The sequence below is a fragment of the Peromyscus leucopus genome, chromosome 16_21, assembly GCF_004664715.2.
Source record: "Peromyscus leucopus breed LL Stock chromosome 16_21, UCI_PerLeu_2.1, whole genome shotgun sequence".
NCBI lineage: Eukaryota > Metazoa > Chordata > Mammalia > Rodentia > Cricetidae > Peromyscus > Peromyscus leucopus.
The window spans coordinates 31,386,735-31,414,692 of NC_051084.1; the positions used below are offsets into that span (position 1 = coordinate 31,386,735).

The 27,958-nt window shown below is 38.2% G+C and overlaps 2 protein-coding genes across 5 annotated transcripts in view; one reads left to right on the forward strand and one right to left on the reverse strand.

Annotated features, from left to right (window-relative positions):
- Positions 1-15,171, forward strand: part of Lrrtm3 (leucine rich repeat transmembrane neuronal 3) — a 178,087-nt gene extending 162,916 nt beyond the window's left edge. For both annotated transcript variants that reach the window (XM_028881069.2, XM_028881070.2), the window contains exon 3: positions 12,808-15,171. In XM_028881069.2, the coding sequence (XP_028736902.1) occupies positions 12,808-13,017 (210 nt within the window). In that variant the 3' untranslated portion in view covers positions 13,018-15,171. The remainder of the gene's footprint in view (positions 1-12,807) is intronic.
- Ctnna3 (catenin alpha 3) overlaps positions 1-27,958 on the reverse strand; it is a 1,489,259-nt gene that overhangs the window by 1,038,603 nt on the left and 422,698 nt on the right. The window lies entirely within an intron of this gene.

Here is a 27,958-nt window from a genome sequence, read left to right on the forward strand (position 1 = left end):
CACTGCCCTGTCAGTCATAGACATACAGAAATCTGTTTCAGTCTCTTCTGGATCAATACCACACTGTCTGAAGCTTGTTTTGTAGTTTCTAAAATAATTGGTGATTTCTAGTCTTTCAGGCATACAGAAATTTGACTCAAAACGACAACTGCTGTATCATGAGTGCACTATTATAACTCCCCCCCCTCTGCCCCGGGAGGCAGGGAAAAAAAGTCAGAGAACAATGTTTTCAAACCATTTAGCCACTGCCCCTCATTGCACAGTGGTGTGAAGGGACAGATTTGGAAACGCGGCTCCAAGATTAGCAGGGCCCTTGAGCCGCAGTCTCAATTCGGGTCTCATCACTTCACCTGGCAATGGTGCCAATTTAGTAGGCATCGGACTGTGCAAGAAGATTTGCATGTAAATGAACACTGTTTGGGGCATTTCGCTCAGCTTCAGTCACAGAGAAACATCACTATTCACTGGCATTACGAAAATAAAACAGAGGTTAATGCAGAAAGGTCCAGGCTAAGGCCTATTACCGGGAGGGTTAATTTGCCTGATGTATCAAACTCCTGGAGATCCTATGAAGAGTTCTAGGAAGCACAAAAGAGTTTGAAAAAAAATGCAAATGGAGAAAATTTTGGAGGACGAAACAGAAATAACATCCTGAGATTTATAAGAGGAAAAATCACCGAAGAATGAATATTGCATTTTAATATTCATTTTAAGATGCCATACTTCAAATATTTAATTTGTAATTTTCACAATTAAATAAATATCAAAGTATGTCTAAGATAAAGCCAATTTTACAATAAAAAGTACGAATAAAAAATTTTAAAGATAATTAAAATTTTAAAGAGGGATCAAAACATTATAAGGCAGCAAATGTGCCCCAACAATAGTATAGATTTCTGATAATTCATTTTCAATCACTGTCTCTAACCTGAGGTTATACTATCTTGGACATTTTCATCATTAGGTTTTCATATATTACCTCTCTCCTACAGCTCCCATAAAGCCCAGTTATGCTAGAATTTGTTTGTTTCTTCCCGGTCTGTACTAAATACCTTCTTATTCTCCTACTTCTTTCATTCAGTTATTTTTTTCACTAAGCTTACAGGACAATGCAGAACAACATAAAACATAGCGGGGGGGAAAAACCCTTAAGAATCATGGGGTTCTGCTTCTGTATAGTATGTGCAATACTAATGTAAATTACAGACATCTTAAAAAAATCAAAAATGAAGTAGAAATACAATTCTCTTCATGGAATGCTCTTGTGTGTTTAAAAAGAAAAAGAGAAAAAGGAAGAAAAACTCAGAATTTTGTAGTGGCTGGCATACCTCCCCTCATTTTACTCTTTGGCTGGCTGCCTTGGTGCCAGTGACGGTGGAGCTGGGCTGTCTGTGCGGCTGCCTCTGCACAGCCATTTGATGCTGTGGGAATCATAACTGCTGCAGAACAGAGGCAAAGGGAAGAAAGAGGCCGCCGTGTTAAATGCAGGCAGATGTGACAGGCGCATCCCCCAGAGTGATGAAAACAAGCCTGAGAGGGAGAAGAAGGCACAAGATAGCAAAGGGGACATCCCCACACCAAGAGAGTGTACGGGAACCTGTGTGGGCTTTCCATATGATTCTGGGCAATCCTCACAACTATCTTTTCCTTAGCCCTGCCGGTCCATACTGCAGTAACCTAGCAACTCCAGTTACCACTGTGGTGTACGATAATTCTTAGCAAAATAAAACCAACTACCAGAAGTCTGGAAACAACAGATATGTGGTAAAACACAAACTCAAGGAGGTTATGGTCTAACATGAAATAGAGCGTGTACAAATAAAAATGGGAGATGACAGAAATATAGAGGTCTATCTACTGGATGGAGTATGTAGCTCATTTGGTGAAAGTACTTACCTAACATGCAGGAAGCCCTGGTTTTTAATCCTCAGCACCACATACAACTAGGCATGGTGGCAGACATATGTGATTCTAGCACCAGCCAGAAACTGGATCAAGAGAATTAGGAGTTCAGGGGCATTCTTGGTTATATTGTGATTTTGAGGTCAGCCCAGGCTGCATATAAACATGTTCAAAACAACTGATAAAAAAAAATAGAAATGCCTACCATGAAGTAGAACTGAAAAAAATAATGTCTTAATAATTCAGAGGGGGGTTACCGGGAACAACAGTGTAAGACAGACGAATGGAGGGGAGGGAATATGCTTCATAAGCAGACCCCTGTCTCTTCCCTTTGACTAGTCATGTGTCAAGATGGCACAGGTCTATGCAGAATCAGTGAGGACAAAACCTGATAAATTTCCATGTTTACAACAGCCACAACCACAACCCCAAGAAGACATTAAGCAAATCTTCCTTGAAGTAAATAAATGAATGAATATTGCTCTTTTGTTTTGTAGATGCTAGCATGATTGATGAACAGCACATACAGCTAATTCCTCTTCATCCCCTGCTGCAAAACTGAAACAAAATAATCTTTTTAAGATACAACACATTTTTACAATGGCCACAGCACTTAGATATTTCAGTTAGTATTTCTTTTATTTCAAAGAAAAAGAGCCCCTCAGTTCACAGGCCTCCCCCTCCCCCATTACTTAGACACAATAAGAGCAAATTGAGGTAAAAATTTGTAGATTCTCATGAAGGTGCTACATCTGGGGATTTTTTGTGCATGTGCTCTAAATATATTTTGCTTCAAAGCGAACTATGGCCTTTCGAATAGAAATCTTAATTTTTTTTCAGTTCTTGATTTAATTCACCACAACGCAGCTTTTCACACACAAAGCCATTTGAATCATTATGCTCCTCCAAACAATGTTTTCTCTTCACACTATTCTCAAATTCCAGACACTGGAAAAACTCGATTTCCCCTCTCCTTGTAACCTCAGAATAGCAACTGACACTTTAGGTGATAATGCAGCAGTTAAAAAAAATACCAAAATTGAGTACTAAGAGTCAGATTATGACTTGGAATTGTAAAACACATTCAAAATTTTTAAAGTTAGGCCTACTTAAGGCATAAAGATAGATAACATAATTCAGATTCCTAATTAAGAACCCCTTGAAAATGTTTTTAAAATAATTTACTGGTAGAATCAAGATAATTAAAATTAATGATTCAACAGTCTGTTCCATGCATACCAATTAACTATTAGAATGCCTAAGTATTCCAGAAGGAAGATGTCTCTTCAAATAAATCACTTTCAAAGTAAAACATGATCTCTATTGAAGAGTCTATAAAAGTAAATATCCAATCAATTCTCAGCAATATTGATTCACCAATAAATCTGGAAAATAACATTAGTCTCAAACAAAAAAAAGTGGCCGTTGCATTTCCCACCATTAAAGGATGAATGATGCTGTTAGTAGAATCAGCCAATCAGAGAACAATGTATATATTGTACATCCTTAAACACACATGTATCATAATTGTCTACCCCATCCCAGACATTGCTTTTCTTTATTCTTTGGCCTCTGTATTGGCCCTGGCCTATACTTTCACCAGAAAATGGAAACTACCTTATTCATGTTTGTTCTTCATTTTCTGTCCTGATTTCCCCTAACACCTCCCTAGAAAGGTTTTACTTGTGGAAAACAATCAAAATGGTACTGTTCAATATGAAACAACACAAACCACATTTTGATTGAAGTCTATATGTATACGTATATATCTTGTTAAGAGAAAAGCAAACAATCAAGGCCAGGGAGATAGCTCAGTTGGTAAATTCCTTATCCTGTGAGCACAAAGACTCAAGATAAACCTACCTAATGTACATTTTCAAAGCCAGGCATAGGGGAACTCTTGAAATCCTAGAGCTAGGGATGTAGAGATAGCAGATCCCTGGGGTTCTCTAGCTAACCAGCCTAGCCTATTTGGTGACTCCTAGGCCAATGAGAGATGCTCAAAAATGAGGTGTATGGCACCTAAAAATTAAAACATATAGTTGACCTCTGGCCTTTATTTACACAAGCAGTTGTGTGCATACACACAAGGGCAAACACAAACAGTACCAGTGTTCTGCTCAAACATAATTAGGAGCAGAAATCTGGAGTGACTAAAAATACATGGTTTGTAGAACATCTACTGCTCTCCAGGCCAAGACAATTTTAGCTTTAAGTCCTCTCCAGTCTTGCTGAGCAATCTTAACATACATGAACAGAGGAGTATTTTGGAGACTTCCATCTCAGTCCTACAGCTTCTCCAATGTGAATACTGTTCCTTATAGTCTGAAGGAACACACACTAATTTCACAAGAAACACCGAACAGTTTTGTTGAAGCCATCTCTGCCTACCCACATGAACCCATGATAAATTATGTTTTCTCCTGAGGACCTTGAGTACAAAACAATAATACATAAGAAGCCCTATTGCTCACACCACTACACCATTTGGGAACGGTGCTGAAATAATATTAGACACATTATATTCAGCTTACTAACCTATAGAGATGAGTAAGATAGATTACAATAAGCAGGCAGTGAAATGTAGCAGTTAAGTAGTCAGGGAATCACGAGATTAATTTCAGACTAATTATTTAAACTAAGTCTTAGTTTCCTCAACTGTAAAATGGGGATAATTATATTTACTGTGAAATGCGAACAGCTTTGCAGGACTTAAAATAGGTAACACAAGACCAGCACAAAACATGATATTTGGCACATAATAAACGTTCAATGAATCATGGTGAAGATTATGTGCAGTACCCTGGCAGGTGTCAGTCAAGAACTGGAACAAATGTCCATGGCTGTGATCTAAGGAGCTATGCAGACAAACTACTGTAGCGCGCCAGAAGAAATTAAATAAGGAAATATCCAGCAGACATTGACACACAGCTGGAAACCCAAGCTACAGTGTGACACTGGTTCACGAAATTTTCCTCCCACAGCACCAAGATTTTATCCACTGCCTCAACATTTAGAAACCAAAATAATGATTAGTGATACAATTTTTCAAGCTGAGAAGTGAACTGGTGGGGAATCAAGTTTTAATATCATTCAAATAATGCCACAGAGGGATTCATCTATTTTAACTATAAACAAAACTACCAGCCTGCCCACAAAGATCAGACTTCATGGAGTGAAGCAATCATTGTTGACCAATTCCTAAACACAAAGTTGCACATACCATAGCAAAACCCAGATTATAGTGAAGAAAATCAGGTTATGTAATGAAAGCCTGGGTGTCAGGTGGACAGTGACATCATCAACATGTGTGCATGTTAAGTCACAAGTCCTCCTTAAGAACTTTACAGGCAATATCATGATACACATGTATGTGTTGCTCTCTCTATATAAAATAATATACTTAAGCAAGTTAATTTCCCAGGATAATATATATTTCAAGTTCCACATCTGTCCCAAAATAAAGAGAAATGCTTCAGATAGAATTCCCTCAAGAGAAAAAGCTGAAAAAGAAAACATTTGCTACTTATATGATGCTTATATTTAGTTAACTGTAGAAATGGTTTTTGAATGCCTAAATTTATTTGCATTTCTGTAGAGACTGGGCATGTGATCGCTGAAAGTGAGCAAGATTATGATCATCTGAGCGAAGACTGGGGCAGCAAGGATAGAGAAGTGGGTGCATGCCATTGTGTCTAAAATGTGTGGAACTAGAAGCGGGGGTTGAGATAGATGGGCAAGAGTATATTAACTTAACACTCTTGGTAGAAGACAGGGCCACTGGAGGGAAGAGGTCTCTGCATCAAAGATCTAAGTTTCATTGGAGGAAACAAATCTGGAGACAATGTATCAGTCAGATGCAGTAGTTGCATGCATGCCTGGAACCCACAGCACTTGGGAGGTAAAGATGAGAGTATCAAGAGATCAAGACCAGCCTGGAATAAAGAATGTACTGAGGGAGGGAGGAACAATGGAGGTGATAGGGAAAAGAGGAGGAAAGTGGGGAGAAAGAGAAGGGAGGGAGGGAGGGAGGGAGGGAGGGAGGGAGGGAGGGAGGGAGGGAGGGAGGGAGTCACAATACCCGTCTCTTATTTCATAAAATAGTAAGAGATAAAATCAATTTAAAAAATCGATGAAGTTTAGTTTTGTAGATGAACAAACAAAGGTAAGATTATAGGCCTCTGAATTCCGACACAGAATGAAGATAAGGGGACTAGAGCGTGAGAAAGGCTGTATTTCAAAGGATCCCTTCGTGAAATGTCTCTGTTGCCTCTCCCACCATACACAGACACACAAACAAAAGTGGCCAAAGCCCTCAAGTGCCATCGCTTCAACGACCTGGAAGGGAAGAGTCCCTGGCAGAGAGCGTGCGACTTTGTCAATCTCGAAGAGTTTCCCCCGTGAACTCACAGTGTGGGAATTCTGCTCCAACATAATTAGAGGAGAATATTTATATTTACTAAAGACTACAATTTAGAAATAACCCTTAACAGGAAAGCTGTTCTCATTGTTCATTCTGCATAGAGAAAAAGAGACTTTTGATTCTTTTCTTGCATGATGAACTGGCACAATACTTATTATCACATAGGATGTACGGGAATGCCTTTTAATTAGAACTTGAGAAATACATATGCATATTTACATAAGCATATTTTTATAAACAGATCTCACCCAGAGAATGTAAGGTCACAATGAGTTCCTAATCACAATTCAGAAACTTTAAAAGTTGTGCTTTTCCTTTATAAATATAGGATTAGATATTATATGAGAATGGGGGTAGACCATAATAACTGGTAGCTTTAACTATAAATCTTTTATATAAACAGCATATATTATTGATGTTGATACAGTTATTGGGGAAACCACTTCTAAGGCAAATAGCACTGATGTAAAAATAATAGTAGCTGATTGGAATTGAATATTTTCCTAAGGGAAATTGCCTAAGTAACTAGACAGAATTCTTTGTTAGAATAGCATTTGATGATTCTTTATCAGAGTAGGCTTTCATATACCTAAAACTTCATAAAATACATCTTAATAATAATTACCTCACTTAGAAAACAGTGACCTGGCCAGGTGGTAGTGGTGCATGCCTTTAATCCCAGCCCTCAAGAGGCAGAGGCAAGCAGACTTCTATGAGTTTGAGGCCAGCCTGGTCTACAAAGAGAGTTCCAGGACAGCCAGAGCTAAACAGAGAAAACCTGTCTTAAAAAAAAGAAAGAAAGAAAAAAGAAAACAGTGACCTAAGGGGTTAAAGGAAACTTGAAGTAATTATAGGTAAGACTTTTATCAGGTAGAAATGTATTGAAGGACACTGTTCTCTCAAAGACAGAGGAGGAAGAATCTCAAAGCTTTAGAGAAGGTTCTGTGGAAACTAGCTGCAGTTCTGGGGAAATGGCAGTCTTATTAAGGTTAAATAACCTATTGCCCTTCCTAGAATCCTTTCTGCAATTCTGTTTATTTTCTTACTTACCAGCACTTCACTATTGAATACCTTAAGCACAGGGGAGAGCATATTAGAAGAACCAGAAGAAAAAGGAGAAGGAATGAGGGACAGAAAACAAGGGCTAAAGGAGAGAGAAAGGAGAGAAAGGAAAGGAGAGGAGAGGGGAGGAAAGGGGGGAAGGGAGGGGTGGAGGAGAGGAGAGGGAGGGGAGGGGAGGAGGAGAGGAGAGAGGGAGGGAGGGGGGAGGGAGGGAGGGAGAGAGGAGAGAGAGAGAGAGAGAGAGAGAGAGAGAGAGAGAGAGAGAGAGAGAGAGAGAGATCAACATATACAGGTTAATCTGAAAACAAAAAAGAAAAAGGTTACATGGTCACACTTGACAATCCTGCCAAGGAATGGCAGATGCTCCTCTGCTGTACTTGGTAGCAGATGGGGTTGACACACATTGTTTCTGACCCTCACAGTATATGTTTGTTTAATGCCAGCTGGTAGTTTCTCCATCACCACTCAACCATCAGCCACACTGTAGTACAAGAATCCATCCCACCAACCAAGTCCAAAGTCAGCACAGATGGCTGGAGCCCCAGTAGTTCTCCAAACCTCTGCAGCCAGTGTTCTACCTGACATCAAAAGTCTATGGAGCTTTTACATGCTGGTATTTTAGATCATTTAAACTAAAAGAAATGAGGTTGCTTCTACTCCAGTTCTTCTCTTCAGACAATGAGACTATCACAAGTTGTTATCTGCTGTGTTCCCAGACAACTGGCCCATCCTGAATAAGTAAAGACAATCACTCTTTCTGGTAAAAACCCAACACACACAGTACTGCATATAGAAGTCATAGAAGAATAGATAAGAACAGAGTCAGGCATTATTACTTGAAGAGTGAGTACGTTACACAATTCGCCTCTGACTTTCCCACTCCGATTCATTTAAGGATCTAGTATCACACATCAATAAAGTGTTGAGTGCATCCTACGACGTTGCTATGAAGAAGGAAATCCATCAACAACATGTATAGCATTTTTCATGAGGGATCAGAAAGAATGATGTTCATATTATAGGTAATTAGGCATAAAACATTGCTACAAGTTAGCAATCACATTTAAAGTAAATCTCTGGGGAAATGTCTCAAGAGATAAAGTACTTTGAATCTCCAAAATCCACATAAATGTTGGATGGTCATGGTAGCCCACCTGTTTTTCTAGCCTCTGAAGATGGAGACAGAAGATCTCCAGAGCAAGCTAATTAGCAAGGCTTCATCAGCAAGCTCTGGGTTTGATTTGAGAGACCCTGACTCAATGAATGAGAATGAAATGCAACCAAAGAGGGCTCTTTTTTTAAATAAAAAAAAGATTTATTTATTTATTATGTACACAGAAGAGCGTGCCATATCTCATTGCAGATGGTTGTGAGCCACCATGTGGTTGCTGGGAATTGAACTCAGGACCTCTGGAAGAGTAGTCAGTGCTCTTAACCTCTGAGCCATCTCTCCAGCCCCAAAGAGGGTTCTTGATATCAACTTTGGGGCTCCACTTTCACACACATACATGCATACCTCCACACATGCAAACATACACAAATTTGCATACACACATACCCATGCATACACACCACACACATATGAAATTGAAAATATGTTTTAATTAAAAATTGAAATAAGTATCTGATGAGTTGAAATTTAATGTCATTTGTAAGACTAAAAAGAAAATCAGTGACTTTATTCTGTACATGAATCACTTGGTCTGGTCACTAACATTGGGTATATATGAACAGGGCTTAATGCATCTTTACCTATCTGGTTAGTCAATAAAAAAAGAAGTTTGTTATTCATATATGTGTGAAATATTTACGAATAAGAAATTTGGAAACAAGTCAGACGGTGGTGGCACACGCCTTTAATCCCAGCACTTGGGAAGCAGAGGCAGGTGGATCTCTGTGAGTTCAAGGCCAGCCTGGTCTACAGAGTGAGATCCAGGAAAGGTGCAAAGCTACACAGAGAAACCCTGTCTCGAAAAACCAAAAAAAAAAAAAAGAAAAGAAAAGAAAAAAAAGAAATTTGGAAACAAAATTAATGCATTGACATAGTTTTAAAAAATTATCTCACCTTACCAATAAAAAGAACAGGGCAAAATTTTCATAATTCATGAAAAGTTGAATTGAACTCAAGTTGAAAAACTTTCTGAGTAAATACACATACATATGTATATTAATACTATATTTATAGACATCTGTATAAATAGGTATATTTATGTGTATATGCCCTACATTGGGAATACAAATATGTTATAGTTATCTAAATCAACAGATCAACACAATTTATTAGTCAGAATTCAATTAAATTGTTTTAAAGCATTAGTTCTAGCTATTATATCATGAATATATGCATATGTGTATATGTTATACATATCTACAGCTATACAAATTCATGTGAATATATATACTCCTTTAATGCATAAACATACACACACATAGATATACATATGCCCAATACTAACTCCTTTATTTTTAAAACCATTTAAGTCAACATAAAAAAATCTGTGGCATATTGCCATGTGGCGAGCTATTAGATTTTACTCACTGCTACATCTTTCTATGTCATTCTTTTTTTTTTTCTATGTCATTCTTGTGATAATAAAATTTCATTAACTTCAAGATTTACTTTTGATTGTAGAGGGAAAATACAAATATCTTTCTTAAGAACTGCTTTTAAGAACTATCCCAATTTCATAAATATTAAATATAAACATGCCCTGACATTAAGGCAATATATCCATGTATAAGGTTTATCAAATAACATATACTCAACAATAAAGAAAAAAATGTGGGATTTTTAAATACAAAATCAGAGTTAGCCACCTAGTAGCTATGATTCAAAGTAGGACTTTGTCTTCTAGAGACCAGCAGCCACTAGATAATAAATGTATCAGGAAAGTGTGTGTGTGTGTGTGTGTGTGTGTGTGTGTGTGTGTGTGTGCAAAAACACACAGAGAATAAGTATATCATCGTATATTATTTACCAAAATTTAACCATGAGTATTCTAAACTCTTCACAGTAGATTTAACTCTGTAAACCAGGATGTATCCCAAATAAATGCAAGAGGTGTACACTTCTATAGTTAATAAAAAAAACAACTGCAATCCTGCAGATGTGTGACCACAGCACATCACCTAGGACCAACTTCCCAGAAGTTGATAGGAAACTATGCACCCTATAATGGTTCTAAGTTTTTCTCTCCTATAGCTTAAATATACTCTCACTGCAAATTATTTTTAGATGATAGTATTCTAGTTATCAGAGAGAACTCATCTGTAACAAAAGAAGTCTGGTTTTAAGTACAAGTATCTTACTTTGCTGCTATGCACCATCTGGGTGGCCTTCCAGCGGTCATGATTGTTTGTATTCGATTCATGTGCCACATAATTTCATATTTGAAATTTCAGAATCCCACAAACTAGGAAACACAGGCGTTTCACTGGGTGAACTGGATTATGCTTCTGTCTCCAGGGACTGAGACCTACACATTTGACACATTGAAATACTCACCATTAAATGATCTCAAAGAAAAACCATGTTTGTACTGAAAGAAAAAATAAGGAAGCAATACTTTTTTTTTTTTTAACAAAAGGAGAGACAAAGATGCCTAAGAGGTCAGGGGTAGAAAAAGAGATGGAAGGAGTCTTATCCCTGGAAAGGAGAGGGCAGACAGTGAAGAAGCAGGTAATGAAGACTCGACATTCTATCTATCTTCGTGCTCTTATCTAAGATTAGAAAAGCATTTAGTCTGATGTGCACAGATGTTTTATCCACTTGCCAAACAAGAATGGTACAAGTTTTCATTCAAAGAAATTCAGCCATGTGAATTAGCAATTATAGTGGTCTGTTTTCTGAGTCGATAACACAACACTGGGGACTGATTGAGTTATAAATAAGGGTGGTTTACTTGGGCTTAAAGGTTCCAGAGGTGAAAAGTTTCAAGGCTTTAATGTGGTGACAGCCTTCTTGCTGGCTGAGTACAGATCTTCACATGGTAAGAGTCAGGGACTGTGTGGGTTCCTTTAAGGTCCCTTCTGCTGCATCTCTGTCTCTTCCTATATAAGGCCACAGGACTCGATATTTGGAAGTGTAACTCTAATGACTATTCAACTCTACTCAATTCAACTCTACTCATCTCCCAGAAATCCCAGCTCTAAACATGAGTCAGGTTGTTCCTACCATCTTAATACACCACAGGGAAACGTAAATGTCAAGACCTGAGGATTGAGAGGACCCTTAAATGGTGTATATACCACAGCAGACAAAGTAAGATCAGGGCTAAAGGCTCCTCAGTGATGCCACAACTTTTTGTCTCATCAAGAAACTAAGAAGCGATGTTCTCTAGACTTTGGCATCTAAGACTGATTGTACCTAAGATGACTGTTGTCTCTCACCTGTGTTCCCTTCTGTCCATCATCATCGGAGTTACTTCTGTTGCCCACACTCTGTAGCATCTTTGATTAGTAAAGACGCCCTTCCCTAGCTGGACCACTAGTCCTTCAGAGCAGCTTCATTCTCGGCAGCCTGGTCGACCTTTTACAGAAGTCATAGGTCTGTTTTTCTGGGTGTTCTCTGTGCCCTAGCCTTTAGATAGAAAGACCAAACTACAGAGCTTAACGTTTCTAGGAGTAATCTTAAGGAAATAATGACGGGATTCTGGGTAAGCGCAGTCAGGACGACTTGACAGTTCTCTCCTGAAACATTCCTCAGAGCAAGGTGTGTGAAGCAGCTGTACCGTCATTGCCTGGGAACTGCTAAGAACTCAGAAATGGTGACTCACGACTTTAATCCCAGGAAATGATAGCAGAAAGTAGAAAGGTATATAAGGCATGAAAACCAGGAACTAGAGCTAGTTAAACTTTTAGGCTTTTGAGCCCACAGTTCAGTTGAGATTCATTCTGGATGAGGACTCAGAGGCTTTCAGTCTGAGGAAACAGGATCAGCTGAGGAATTGGCAAGGTGAGGTGGCTGTGGCTTGTTCTGCTTCTCTGATCTTCCAGCATTGACCCCAGTACCTGGCTCCAGGTTTGTTTTTATTAATAAGACCTTTTAAGATTGATGCTACACACAAGTAACCAAATAATACTTTCCTTAGTTCGAAAACACATTTCAGACCAGTTAGAGAAAGCCCTTTCCTTGGCTCTCCAATGAAGAAATGTTTTATCATTTTTTAGAACCATTCAAACTACTGTGTATCTGCAGGTTCTACTTAAGATTCGAGCTGCTGTACTCAAGCTTTCAATCCTCCATATTGAATTTATTTCTGTGAAAATGGGGGACAGCGGCAGGCCACTGCGGGGACAGCGGAGCCACAGATACAAATATAAAGGATAGTCAGATCCACACTTCACAGTCTCCAAGTCTTGCCCCTGGATACTTGCCTGTATTTGATAACTGACTTTTCTCATGTCATTTTTTTCCCCAGATACCTTTATCAATGAATGTGTCAACTTTTCTGGCATACGACCAGCCCACAATAAGTTACTGTGGGGTCCATCATGAACTTCTCTCCCATAAGACCTTTGAAACGAATGCACAGGAAGATACCATGGAAAGCCACCTAGAGACTGAGCTGGACTTGAGCACAATCACGTCAGCTGGCCGCATCAGTGACCATAAACCACAGCTGGCTTGACCGAGCTGAGCGGTAGCCCAGGCTTGCTACCGAACTGTGACCTCAACGACAGAAAGAGGAAAATTTGTTCATTGCAACTCTCAAAAACAAAACAAAAACAAAAATCCCCTGTTCAAATAAACAAAATTCCAAGATTGATTCATGAAATAAATGAAGACATGAATTGTTTCAAGTCTATACTTTGTAACTAGCTAAGTTGTGCAGTATTTTTTTGACTTTGACAGAAAATGGCCCTGAAAAAAAAATCATTTTTTTCCAAAACTCATCCTACCTACGTGTAAAAATTGTACAGCGCTAATGTATTTTTTCATATTATAAAGTTTCAATTCTAGGAACAACTGGTATGTACAGTACCATAATTTAATTATGCTTTACTTTACAAACTTTACACCTTTCAGTTTCTAAAATTTTAAATTAACAAACATTATTTCTTGTGTTCTTGAGAGTTACTCGGTTTTGTAGGGGCTGTTTTGTTACTGCATTTGTGCCCAGAAACCTTGACTCTGAAATCTGTGCTGTGCGAACAATGCACGATTTTTATCATTATCATGCTTACTGCATAGAATTTTATCTACTTGTTCCAGAAATAATACATTAACCAAAAAACGGTTTTAATTGTTCAGACGTGTAAGAGGTTCTTCAATTACATAGACAGCTCTTTCTTATAAATGAAAAAAAAATCAAATTTTTTTTAACAGTTCTAAGTCTTAACTGTTGCCTTGAATTACAGCCTAGTTTCTAAGCAGTGAAATGTAATGATAAAGAGGGATATTTTAACTAAGTATTTCCGAATGAATGACTCATTATTTCATTCTTTTGAGTAACCATTGTTAAGGGTAGGTAGGGGAAAGCATGGACCAAACATCACTGGAAACAAAGGTCGTAACCACAGCAACAGACTTTGATACACTTCAAAGGTGCAGCTACAGTGACAAAGAAAACCTTCTGTTACATCTCCTTATTGTCAGGCCAAGGTGGGAGGATATGGTATAATTGTACAGTAGCAATTTTTTTCTCTTAATTAACCCAAAGTGGTTTTATCTAAAAATAACCACAAGTCAGTTCAAACTGTGCCTGGTTCTTAAGGCGAATTCTCATTTAGAAGGTGAAACTATATTTGGGGAACATCTCAAAGGAAATACAGAAGTTTTCTTACTGTGTACCACACCTGAGAAACAACATTAAAAATCTAGTTCTTTCATTATAGATGCGCTTAGTGGAGAAAACTCACTCCAGAATAGACTGTAACATTCTATTGTTCCCTTGTTCATGTTGTTCCTTTGGGGATTTCGCCACAAATTATCCAAAACAATAACCAAGAAGTATTAGACATCGATCTAAATCACATATGGGTTACATGATTGTGTTTTAAACTGAATTCAAATCAAATTAAGAAAACCTGGCTTTTCTACAGCTGAAATGACAACTTGTATCTGTTGTCTACCTGACGGTTTATTACTGGAAATATCATTAGTTTGTCCATGGTAATCACACATTCTTTTTTTTCCTTTGAATGTTTGAATATAAAACTGCAAGTGTCAATCACTGTTATGTGAAGAGAAGCATTTTTATGGTTTAACTTAGTATTCATGACATCAAAAGTAGAGGCAGAAAAATTTCAGTCTAACAGAGTTCAAACACAATCAAAAATGGTAGAGAGAAACAGTTAGTGAAGAGGGAGGTCAAACTTCATTTTTAACCCCTCCTAAGAAATACTTTCTGTATGCATATAGTTTCACACAGGTCGATCACAGGAAATTTATGAACACCACCAGGAAGGGCGAATTTCAAAATTGTAAAGCAAATATCTGTTGAAATTTTAAAAAAGGGAAGCAAAATAATGGAAAAAGAAAACCATTAACTTTAATGTAACTACAAATGTCACGGTACTTGTATCAAATATTTAGCATCCGAGATTTTGTAAAATATTTTGCATAAATTATTTGCTATTCAATATTTTTGTTATTTAAGTCTAATTTTAATCTTAATTGTTTTCCAGTTTCTTGTTTCCTTGCAATGTATTATTCTGATTGTTCTTGATCCCTTACACTGAGATTCAGCTCTGAACAAAATTTAAACTGGGTTACAAATCTATTCTTTGTGAGTCTGAAATCAAATGGAATTTTATTATATAAAACAAAATGTCATTTACAACTTTTTCATTAGAAGTCATTCTCCCAAAGATCCAAAGAAGCATTAATTTGTAAAACTAATCACCTTCAAACTTTCCCCAGACACTTCTCAAGTTGGCAAATAATTAAAAAAAAAAAAAGAAAAAAGAAAAACTTAAGGCTCCAAAGGAGCCTTACAAATGTATATCCTTGATTTCCTGATGCAAAGCACTTTCTTTAAACATTTTTAATATATCATTTTTGCAAATTCTTTGAGAATCTCTTATGTGCATATAATGTATTTTGATCATATTCAACCCTCAACTCATCCCCCAGCTCTCCTAGAGCCATCCCCACCTGCATCCCCAAATCCCTCCCAACTTTATATCCAAATATACGTATAACCTACTGAGTCCAACTTATGCTGCTTGTATACACATGTGTGGGGCCACCAACAGGAGCATGGTCAACCTACCAGGAACCACACTCCTAAAATTAACCCTGACTTTCTTCCCATCAGATGTTCCTAAAGCTTTTCAGTTCATCTACAGTCAACTATCAATGGGAACAATCAATTGCCTTGGAACTGTAGCTGGGAGTAATCTGTGTCCTCAACTATAGCAAGAAGTCAACAACTAGGAATTTTGAGATCTTTCACATTTGGCATTAAGCCCAAAGGTCTTTAGATAAGGAAAAAATCAAATATTAGGTTATGTCATTTTTTTTTGTTCTGCTTTTTCGGGGATGGCAGGTAACTGGTGTTAAAATCTGCTAAAAATAGGTGGGGAAGAATGGAATAGAATATCACACATATGAAATTTGTTAACGCATATCAAAACCTTTTATGTATAACTTCTCTTTTCCAGCATTAGTTTTCTCTCTCTAACCACCTGCCTGACCCCTGTGCTCCCCTCCATGCCCACTATCTACTATCCCACTATCTAAACACTAAAAAGCTGTTTGCTGGTTGTTGGAGTTGAAAACTGGAGTCTGACCCATTACACTTACAGCAGCAGCAGCAGCAGCACCTGAAACACACGATAAAGCCACGCAGTATTCTAAAGTTTACAAATCTCATAAATTGTCTCATTCTGCCTTCCTAAAACAATCCTGTGAAAATATACACTCATGCTCCCTGAGTTGAGACTCATCCAAGGACACAGAGATGATGACCACTGGGGTTGAGCTGCTCTCAAAGTCCAGACATTGTTTTTTTCCATTACACTAAAAGTTCCCTCTCTCTGGCCAAAGCCAGAGAACTCCCAGAGATAACAGACAGAAGAAGTCAGACATGTCATTTACTAAGCTCCGAAAGCATTTTGCTAAGCTTCTTCATCTCAGAAGTCTCTACACTATATGAGTCCAGGGAACTCTTCTCACAGGAAGTTCTGGGCTTGCTCGTGATGATCCTTTGTTCAGAAGTCCTGCAAACCACATGTTTCTTAATACACAAGGTCATTTGTGAGTGTGTGGATCAGCACTGCCAAGATGTGAGACAAGCTGACCCCAGGATACAGAGGGAAAACAAGAGGCAGGAAAAGAGACAGCAGCCTATATTGAGCTCCTTTAGTGGTTGTAAAAAGTTCGAAGTACAGAGCTGATCACATGTTCAACTGAGTACACATTTGACTCAGAATTAACTAGGAAGACATTTTCTTTGTCTTTTTGTGTTTTGGCAAAACAAAATTTTTAAGTCATGAATTTTTTAAAAAGAACTATCATAATAAGAAAGAAAGATAAAACATCAGTTATTCAAATAGATGCAGATACTAAAAACTAGGAAATATTTGGGGGTTTATTGTGACTCCATCTCTATCCCCTCCTGAATGTTCTAGAAGTCTCATAAAACCAGCAAGATTTTTTATATAAATTATATTTTGGAAGGCAATATAAGCCAAATTTAACACTCAAGATGAACATATCCCAGTTTGAACTTAGGTCTGTCTGCCTTCAGAAACTGCTTAGAAATTGAGAAATTTATTTGCAAAGATATTTTCTAAAATAAACGGTTTAGGAGAGTAAAAATACACTTGGTTTTAACCATTCCTGACTGGAAGACAGATACCATCTCTCAAATTAAACACTAAAATTAAGAAACTCAAAGTATGAAAACTGAGAGCGGGCAGGAACTGTTAGTAGGCTAGAAGAAAGCAAGACATTTGGGTAAGTAGCCCATGATCAGGAATATTCAAGAAGCCTGGCAGATATCAAGTAATTCTCAGAGTAAATCTATTAATATCGTGTGTGCTGGTGCAAGGGTGTGTGTGTGTGTGTGTGTGTGTGTGTGTGTGTGTGTGTGTGTGTACAGCCATGTAGAAGCTAGAGATCAACCTTAGATATTGTTCTTTGGCTGCTGTCCATGTTGGTCTTAGGGACAAAGTCAGTCACTGGGACCTAGGAGAACCCAAGGACACTTGACTGGTTAACCATCAAACCGGAGGGATCTACTTAGTTCTGCGTCCCCACCAACACACCCAGCCTTTTACATGGAGATAACACTCGGTGCTCAGACTTGTATAGCTAACACTTTACCGACTGAGACAGCTCCAAGCCCATCTCATAACCCTGAAGAACTGCTCATATTGAATAGCAGTTTAAGCAGTCAGACCAGGTTTAAGTTCCTGATAGGTCGGCTCTGCAGTGAGAATTCAGATAAATTGTAACCAACCATAAAGGTTCCAACTACACCCATTACCATATGAACTGGCCGTACTATGCCTAAGTTGAGATGCCAACCACAAATGATCCAGGATTGATGCTTTAAAGTCTGTGCTATCATCACAAGGGTGAAGTAGGTTAGCAACCAGAAACTGTACTTTAGCTTAAAGTACAATGGGAGAAAATGTTTGGAAAATTTAACAGCAAACAAACATCAGAACGCTGGTAAGTTATTTTTAATGGTGTTCTGTGACTTGCATTAGATTTTTATTGAGAGGATAAAAAGCAGCTGTATTTAATTTTTCTCAAATCAGAGTTAAATTCACATTTTAAAAGGTCTACAGTTGGTCGCCATTCTATAAGGATATTGATGCGCACCAGCTCTCCAGGACTTTCTGAACTCTAGAATTCCTTCCTCCTCTCTCTGAAACATTTATAGATTTGGTTTCATATATCTGTCTTCCTACAAAGCTAAATGAAATTTTTGTATTTGTATATATCAAATTCTATTTTAAATGCACAGGAGACCCTATAATAAAGGATCCTTGCAGTAAACCCTTTTTGTTTTCTAATCTGAAACACCATCCACTAATTTATCTATAGGACATTGATCTCCATGCATCTTTGGATGCATGATTCAATCCCTATATCATGTCACGGGGAATGTTACATGGTGCCATCTCAGGATCTGATCATTATGTAATGAAGAATTGAGTCCTGCTTCTAACTTGGTCTACACAGGGATCCCTTGAAGTCAGTTCTGCTTACTGATTTTAGTCTGGATTAAAGTGAAAAGTCATATGAAACCAAAATATGTAAAGTTGAAAGTTTTGTATTTGTTTGTTTGAACTTTTGCCAACCATCATATCCTCAAAGTTATCCCGGATGTCACGATGGCTCCAACTGGCTAGATTTACTGAGTCACAATCTCTGAGATAACACCCAACAAATGCATTGTTAATCCAATGCTTGAGTATTGTATGCCAAGGCACTGTAGAAAAACACTGCTCAGATGGTTTTACCTTTATCCAAGTCATTATATCGCTTTTTATTCTAATCTGAAAGTATTAGCCCTGTGTTTTATTGTCATAGTGTGAGCCTAGTTTTCCAAGCCGGGCTAAACATATGTCTTGACTAGAGGAATATAATGCAAAGGGCAACCACACAGGAGTTTTTCAGGTCTCTTCTCACAAATTGTTGTTTGAAGATTTGGCTCCTGTGAAACTCTCGACAGTCAAATCTGAGCCTGTGAGCTACTTCACTTGTTTGTTACTTTTCTGGACAGTAATTTAACAGTTTTAAAAGGTGGAGGTAGAGAGTGGCAGGAATTAACTTCTGGAGATCCCTGTCCACGTTCCCTGAGTGGTGGCCAAGTCCCCACTGAGGTGAAGAGCCACAGTAGAAAACAGTGGCTGTTTTGGACCCTTCACACTTGAGTTGGTTGCTCTCGCAGATTGCGTCAATTCTGAAGAGGAGACTTGTTGTGAAGGCACAGAGACTTTTTGTTCCTATGTTAAGATAAATTGGAGGAAATTTCCTCTTAGCTGGAAAATTTTACTCCTCGGGGGCTTGGCATCACAGATGTTAATGTGTATGACATGGAGGTATTATGTTCTCTCTTCATCCTTCGGCCATCTTAGGCCATCTTAGAAAAGTGGGTGAGTTCAGCAGTGAGGGGAAGATTCAAATCCAGATTGTCAGATTCCAAGGACGTGCTCCGAACACCCAGAACCCATTTTAAAACAAGAAATCATTTTACCCAATACAACTAGGCTTGCGTGTGTTTAATTAGGGAGGGCATTAAATGTGCCAAAGACAATATAAGTTTTCATAATTCCAAATTGAAAAATTACATTCTGTAAAGATATCATTGAACATCCTAAATCAGTATCTTAAGTGGAAACAAATGTCACTACCCTCCTGGGATTTTGAAAAACCTGGCCCAGCAAGATAGCTCAACAGGTAGGTAAAGGTGCCTTCTTCGAAGCCTGGCATCTAAAGTTGATCCCTAGAACTCAAGTAATGACAGGAAGGAGCTGCCTACTGAAGTTGTTCTCTGACCCCACGTGACTCACACATGCCACAGACACACACATGTGCATACATATACATGCATGAACACACGCACACACATATATACACATACATACAAACAAACACACACATTCACACATAAAAGGAAATATAGGAAGGAAATTTAAAATGAAAATACCTTCTAAAAATAAATATACAAAATATCATTATGAATCTTCATTTCCATACATCTAAGTTCTATTTTAAAATTACAACCCAACTGTAAGTAATTATCCATAATACCTTTAGCTGAAAATACAATAAACCCTACCAAAAACCAAAATTTTGTGGATGACTATTAAAGTAACCAAGTACAAATAACAAATGGAAAATATCAATAACCTAGTGTCACAAAATTTCAACCAGCAAACAGGTCATTTGGGTTGCAGAGTATTTCCCATAAATCATTTTATATGGTATTATTCTATTTGTTTTTTCTTCTATTTGTTGAGACAGAGTCTCACTCTGTAATCAGGGCTGTCCAGGAACTTAACACGTATTCCAGGCTGCCCTCAAACCAACGGCAATCCTTCTGTCCTTCTGGGATTTCAGACATGAGCCAACAAAAATCTCCTTTATTTGTGCCAACACTGACACAAACAATAAAGGTTCTGAGAGTACACTTTATAAAGAAGGTCACCCTTAAAATATGCAGACTCTGACTATTCTAGACAATATAAGACATGGCTTAAATCTAATAAATAAGTGTGGAGGATATAATATGATTTTTTAAAATTTCTTTTAAAATTTTCATCTTCAGGAATGTAGAGATGGCGCAGTGGTTAAGAGCACTGATTGCTCCTCCAGAGGTCCTGAGTTCAATTCCCAGCAACCACACAGTGGCTCACAACCATCTATAATAGGATCTGATGCCCTCTTCTGGCCTGCAAGCGTACTTGCAGACAGAGCACTCATGCATAAAAAAATATAAATGAATAAAAAGTTTAAAAATGTTTTTAAAAAGTTCCCATCTTCAAATCTTCATCAGTTTATTATTGACAACAATTCTTAAATAATGTTTTGATGCCATTGCTGTTTGCAGGAGCTTTGCGTTAAACTAGAGCTGTATCCATCTCTCCCCAAATCTGCACAAACCCAAGTACGGTCTCTGGGAACTGACATTAGTATTTTACTCTGAAACACTATCTGAACATGCAGCTTAACCATCAACATGTGTGCACAGTAAGACTCTGTCACTCTCACCCATGGGCCATGACATTGTGACTGGCAGAACCGGGCGATAAATATAAAGCAAATCTTGCTCCAGAAAGCAGACCCTTCATTACATCTGCCCACCTACCACAGTACAGAAAGTTCATCCACAATATCTTGAATGATTCTGGTTATGGACAGCAAGGATGTTCCTGACTTCAGGGTTGAAGATGCGAAAGACAAGGAAGAGGGTGAGTGAGAAACAAGATGAGAGGTAAGTGAGGGGGAGGGAATTGGGATTCCAGGTTCGATGAGATGTGAGCAATGACTGCAAATAAACCTATAAGGATTAAAACAACAGTTCCCATCAAATGCCATCAACAATGGGCCAGCATGGATGCTAAGGAGAAAAAGAATGAAGGTATCTATACTTTTAAAATCTCCACACACAGGATGGGGTGCGGGGAAGAGGGGACTGTCTTCTACATTCTTTTTTTATCTCTGAATTTGATTTAAAATATGTTGATACCCATGTATTAGGCAGTGTTATCTAGCTTTCAATAGCTTAACCAAAATACCCGAGAGAACAATTTAAAGGGAGGCAGGTTTTGTCTGGCTCACGGTGTAAGAGTGTTCAGTCCACAGTCCTTGAGTCCATGGACTCTGGTTCTGTGGGGAAGCTGAACTCCATGGTGTCAGAAGCATGTGGGAGGGGCTTCACAGCATGTGGTGAACAGAAAGAGTCAGACAAAGAAGGGGAGATCCAGGGCAAGATACCGCCTCCAAGGACATGCTGTCCATGACCCAGTACCTCCATCTAGATTTCTATCTACCAAAGTCACATTCATCTCTCAAAACAGCACCACCACGTGAGAAATAACCCTCTACATAGGCTCTCAGGGGGCAGGAGTCACTTCATATCTGAACTATTACAGACATACTTTAAACTTCTGTCACTTTCCTCTTTAACAAACTTCAAGCCAAGTTTCCTGACCCAACATTGCGTTTTCCATTTGGCTTTTCACAATCAGCCCCTGTTGTATGCTCCACCACTCTGCGGAGTGAGAGCAGCATGGACTGGGGTCCTTTGTAGTCTTTCCTTGCCTCTGAATTCCAGTTACGGGATAAAAAAAAAAATGAACTTGATACAGCACCGTGGTACCACTACTAAGAATTAGGAGAGTGGAAGAGATAATTCTGTGTTTCTTATAAAACAGAGACATAGTTTGGGGCTACTTCTTTGTAACTCTTTAACTTTTTAAACATTTTTAAACCATTTTCAGATGAGCTAAAGTCACCCTTTCTGCACCTAAGAATATGAATATTGCAATTATGAAAATGTTCTTTTGCTGCCAACACTTTACTTTCAGAGGCCAGACTTCAGACAGTGGATCGTACTCAGTAATCGCCACCAAAAGGAATGTCCACCTGTTTCTTGAAAGCAAGACTTGAAACAAGCACATAAAAACTACCAGACTACACCATGATCAGTTCAAAGAAACACTACAGAATGGGTATCCTTCTGAGGGTTTTATACTTATTAATTCATTTTGTTCTGATTATTACAGCTAATAGAATTAACAAGGACTCTATGAATTAAGTAATGTCTTCACCTTAAGAAACTAAGAAAACAGATGAACTAAAAAATTTAGAGAACATGAGGCTGGTAAAATCTGGAGCAAGGATTTATAAGCAAGTGATGGATATATTGATGAAACAATCCTACTAACTGCTCACCTGATGCCTACCTCATGAGCATCACTCTTGAATTTAAGAGTCTATACATTTAATTGGGAGACATTTTCTCAATACAATTGATAGTGCATATAAGATGTGTCTAGTGGGATGTAAGAGTCTCCGAGAGACACACAGTGAAAAATGATAATGCCTTGCTTTCAGTATGGGGCAGGGGGGATGTAATAGTGAGCAAAACCAAAGAGTGAATGAATATCTGCAGAGACAGACAGCAAGAACAGGAGAATATAATTCCATGTTGTTAAAGTTGTTAGTGATCCATCAGGACAGAAATGGAGACAGACAGAAAGCCTAAGACTAGTAGACTGGCAATATAAAGATGAGAGAAGAGTAAAGAAGGAAAAATGCATTTTCTATTCCACTAGTACTTGTCTCTGAGAGACAAATACCAGGTTTGATTTTTGTCCCATTTGCCTAAAATCTCAAGGTCAAATTTTACTTGGTCACAACAAATCTTTTGACTTGTCTAGATAGGCACAAATGTCTGCCATGTTTTCCTCAATTCTACTCTGTGCATACTCTCATTCTACCAGTATGTTCTTTCTTTGGAGGGGACAAATGAAGTATTTGCTTTGCTGATATTCTCTGTGGGAATAAATGTTATTAGAGGTTGTCAATAAAGTATTAATAATCCATTCTGATGGCTAATTCAGGTAAGCACACTAGTTTAATAAATTGTGTGAATTAAACAAAACAACTTAGAAACTAACCATTAAAAATCTTCATCCAGTGAAAACAGGTTACTATTTTGTGTCATGTAAAAACACAGCCTGCAGACTGATTTATTTTCTTTTGTGTTTCAGACATTTCATTCTTTAGGTAAGTATGGGTGAATAATAACCAGAGTTTTTATTCCATGAGCCAAGTCCTTTTGATAATTGTGCTCTATGAATAAAGAAGCTAAGAGAAAACATAACTGAAGTCAAAATCAGCATCATTTAGCTGACAGTGACAAGTCAGAACCAGAACTCAAATTTACTTAGAGTTACTTTTACCAGAATAAAACTTTTAAAAAAAACATGCCAGTGTTTGAAAATATATAGGGGTGTTTCCGCATTATATGTGGACAATTATCAATTAAGCTGTTGTTTCAAAGGACTGTTCAAACAGATACAATTCAACTCAAAAAAAAAAAAAAAAAAAAAAAAAAAAAAAAAGATGCCTGAGCAGCTATTTTAGTTTTTTGTAACTCTTTGGAGGGAAAGGATGTTGCTGATAGTTCAGGCTGGCTTGAAACTGGTAACACAGCCCTCCAAATCCTCAACACCTGCCTCAGCCTCCTGGTTGCTGGCAACACAGTAGTAGCTTAACACTGGTTAACTTTAAAGTGAAAAAATGTTCTTATTCAGTTTTTCTTATCACCTGGACTATGTACAATTATCTTTGGTGTTGTGATGGCTACAAATTATCGTTCACAATGTATTTCTTCTTTCTTTACACAGAAACTGTCACTGTGTGTTTAATCTGTGTATATGTACATGGACACACGTGCAGGCAACACTCCCCCCTCTTTCTCTCTCTCTCTCTCTCCTCTCTCTCTCCTCTCTCTCTCTCTCTCTCTCTCTCTCTCTCTCTCTCTCTCTCTCCCAAAAGTAACAATCTAGGTCTCCCTCAAATGCTTGCCACCTTACTTTTGAGAGACAGTCTGTCACTGAACCTGGCTGGCATTCACAGATTACACTGTCTGGCCAGCAAGCTCTGGGGATCAAACTTTTCTCACTAGGGGCACGTACATTTGTCATTACAATTGGCTTTTAAGGGGGTGGTAGGTGTCCAAATTCAGGTCCTTGGGCATTTTTACTGACTGAGCCATTTACCTGGCACAGTTTTGTTTTTTCACAATTCCGTGGGTTTTTTTTTCTTTTTATTTCAAAGCAATCAAGTATTTATTCCTTTATGTGGCTTTCACCATAACAAGCCAAGGGCCATGATAACCAAATGATACAATACTTGAAAGTCAACAAGGAAGTATGACTTGCTGTGGTATTTGTACAACTGAAGCTTGTTTATGATGCTATGGAAGGAAGGTAGGGCATTAGTTCTGCTGGGGAGAAAGTGGGAAAAGAATCACAGAGTAAATGTCATGTAAGTTCCTGGATGGTGGCAACACAAATCAGATATGACAAGCAGGCCCCGTCCCTTGCCTCCGACTTAGGGACTAGAGAGGTTTGAGATGTCTGTGAGAATTAAATTCTCAGCCCAGGACCTCCCTGACATAGCTGTTCAGTTTCTTCTAAATTGAAGGCTCAAACATTCACCTTGGCCATTCCACAACAAATTACACAACGTGTGTAATTCTATTAATTAAATGAAGAGTAATTACTAAATAACAGTGGATTGTCAGAAGGGTCCTTTGTTTGATAAAATGCCCACAAAAGTCATACCTCTATGCCAAATAGTCTGTCGTGGTTCTAAATTTAGAAATCTGGTGTGGGGGAGGGGGTGTTGGAAAAGGTATGCTGACCTTTAAGTTTTCAATAACAACTAGTTATGGCATCAGACATATTAAAATGAGTGAACATTAGATTATATGTGGAGTCTTTTGTATTTTACTTCATTACAATGAAATAATTTGTTTCAAAAGTTAAATAAAAGATAATGAGTTCACCTAAGGTAACGGTTCTCAACCTTCCTAGTGCTGTGACCCTTTAATACAGTTCCTCGTGTTGTGGTGACCCCCAACCACAAAATTATTTTTGTTCGGCTGGAGAGATGACTCAGTGGTTAAGAGCACTGGCTGCTCTTCCAGAGGACCCGGGTTCAATGCCCAGCCCCCACATGGTGGCTCACAACCATCTGAAATGGGATCTGATGCCCTCTTCTGCCACACAGGCATAGATGCAGATAGAGCACTCAGATGCATAGATAAATCAATCTTTAAAAATATTATTCTTGTTGTTACTTCATAACTGTGATTTTGCTATTGTAATAAATCATAATGTAAATATCTGCATTTTCTGATGGTCTTAGGTGATCCCTGTGAAAGGGTAGTTCAACCCCTCAAGGGGTCATGACCCACAGGTTGAGAACTGCTGACCTAAAGCATCAAGTACAGTGTTCACTATCATTAACTTTGAGTGTTTCCCCTTAACAAACGTCTCTTTTATAAGAAGAACATTATCCCCAAAGAACCCGTTGTTTATCTGATGCTTAAGGGAGGTTTTGTTAAATCCCAAGGAAAGCACCATTCTTAACTAAGGTGAGCTGAAATAATATTAGTGAAAATCAGCTGAAATAATATTAGTGAAATCTTTCTTCTTAGGAAAATGAGATTTTAAATTCAGGATTTCAGAAAATCAGTGTTAATGTGAAGGGACCCCAGCATGAGAAAAGCTACCTTTATGAAAGCCAAAGGAATGGAGCCTAATCTAGAATACTCTTCAAACTATGGTGACTGCCCCATGGCCCAGCCAGCCGCTGAGAATCCCCAATACACACAAGATTATAATATTCAGATGATTATTTTTCAGAGAGAAATTATACTTAAGTTCTTCCTCTAGACAGCTATTCCTATTGTGGTTTGTGCTCCATGGCAGGAAATGAACCCTAACTCAATTCATTGGACTGTTATTCATTCTAATAACTACCTGTGACATCTATGATATGAGCATTTAGGTGTCATTTTTAGTTAATTTTATTTGAGTGTCTGAAGATATGGCACGTGTGTCCATGTACATAGAGGCCAGAGGAGGGTATTGGATCCCCCAGAGCTGTAGTTACAGATGGTTGAGAGCCACCCAACATGAATGTTAGGAACTCAGCTCAGGTCCTCTGGAAGAACAGCAGGCACTCAACCACGGAACCCTCTATCCAGGCCCTGTTAATTGTTTTTAAGTAGCACATATACATGGCTCTAATTTGTGACTATAAATTATATCATAACAGCCTTTAATTTTTGAAGTGTCACTATTGATCTTCTGAATTCCAGTTAAGAGACAGCAAAAATCTGAGAAACACTAGTTTACAAGGAAAATGTGTTTTTCATTTCATGAGGCAGGGGCTGGGGGCTGTTAGGGTGAATATGAAATACTGATATTTCTACTTCTGGATGAAACAAAATGGAGCAGGATGGGATGATAATGCCAAACAGTTAGGCAATGGAGAGTATCTAGAAAGACTGAAAGATGCTGAATAATTCCATTTACCTGGACATGGCACATACCTGTTCAACAAGCATTTGAGAGGCTAATGCTGGAAAACACCAAGTCTGAGGAACACCTAGGCTACAAAGGGAGATCTTGTCTCCAAAACAAAATGACCTCCATCTGCCAGTTAGAAATCACAAGCTCACAGACTATAACATTATCGGAATTGCCTGTCTAAGATGATCTCTACTATTCCTCTTCCATTTTGTGGCCCACCTCTCACACTTTTCAGTGACCTGTGGCAGTGTTTTTTATTAAAAAAATAATTACAGAATAAAAGGGTTTTAAACTAATGACCATAAGGAGGTGGGATACATCACTTTATTTCCATTGTATTTCTCATAGTGCACCAAGCTTGCTCTAAATTTAATCCTCTGAAAACCCTGCCTTTAAAATGTGTGCTGCAGCCAACACTGTACCACACGAGGGAAAGTGGACAATGAGATGGGAGAGTTCTGCACACGTGTAAGGACTCATGAAGAAGAAGAGTTGCTCCAAATAATTACTAATCCTCTGAATGGTGAAGGAGTAGACCTTAAATTTCTCCATGCCATCAGAGCAGGATGTAGGTGACCCTTGTAGAAAAGTAAGAAAATAACAGTACCAGGGTCCTTAAAGAGAGAAAGAACCTACAATTCTGCATAATTCATTCCTTCCTCCTCCACATTTTTTATTGCGCTTTCCCTTTCTCTGTTTGAGTTGAACATCACATACAACATAAGGATGAGGGGTGCAAGACTGGGAAGGACGGCTGCGTTCATCTCCCTATATGGATATTCCAATATTGCAATAACATTTTATCAGCTTACCAAGAGTACAAATAAGGTTACATTGAACTGAAAAAAAAAATGATTATATAACCAAACCTAAATTACAACGTAAGTCTCTATTTTAAGTAAATAGACTATACCAAAGCTTGAGAAAACTCCAACCCAGCACAAAAGTTCCTTTTGATGAAGACCCTTTGACGCTTTCTTTAAAAGCAGCTCATACCTTGTGGCTCTATGTTAGGACTTCCATGATTCCTTGAGAATAATCAACGACCAG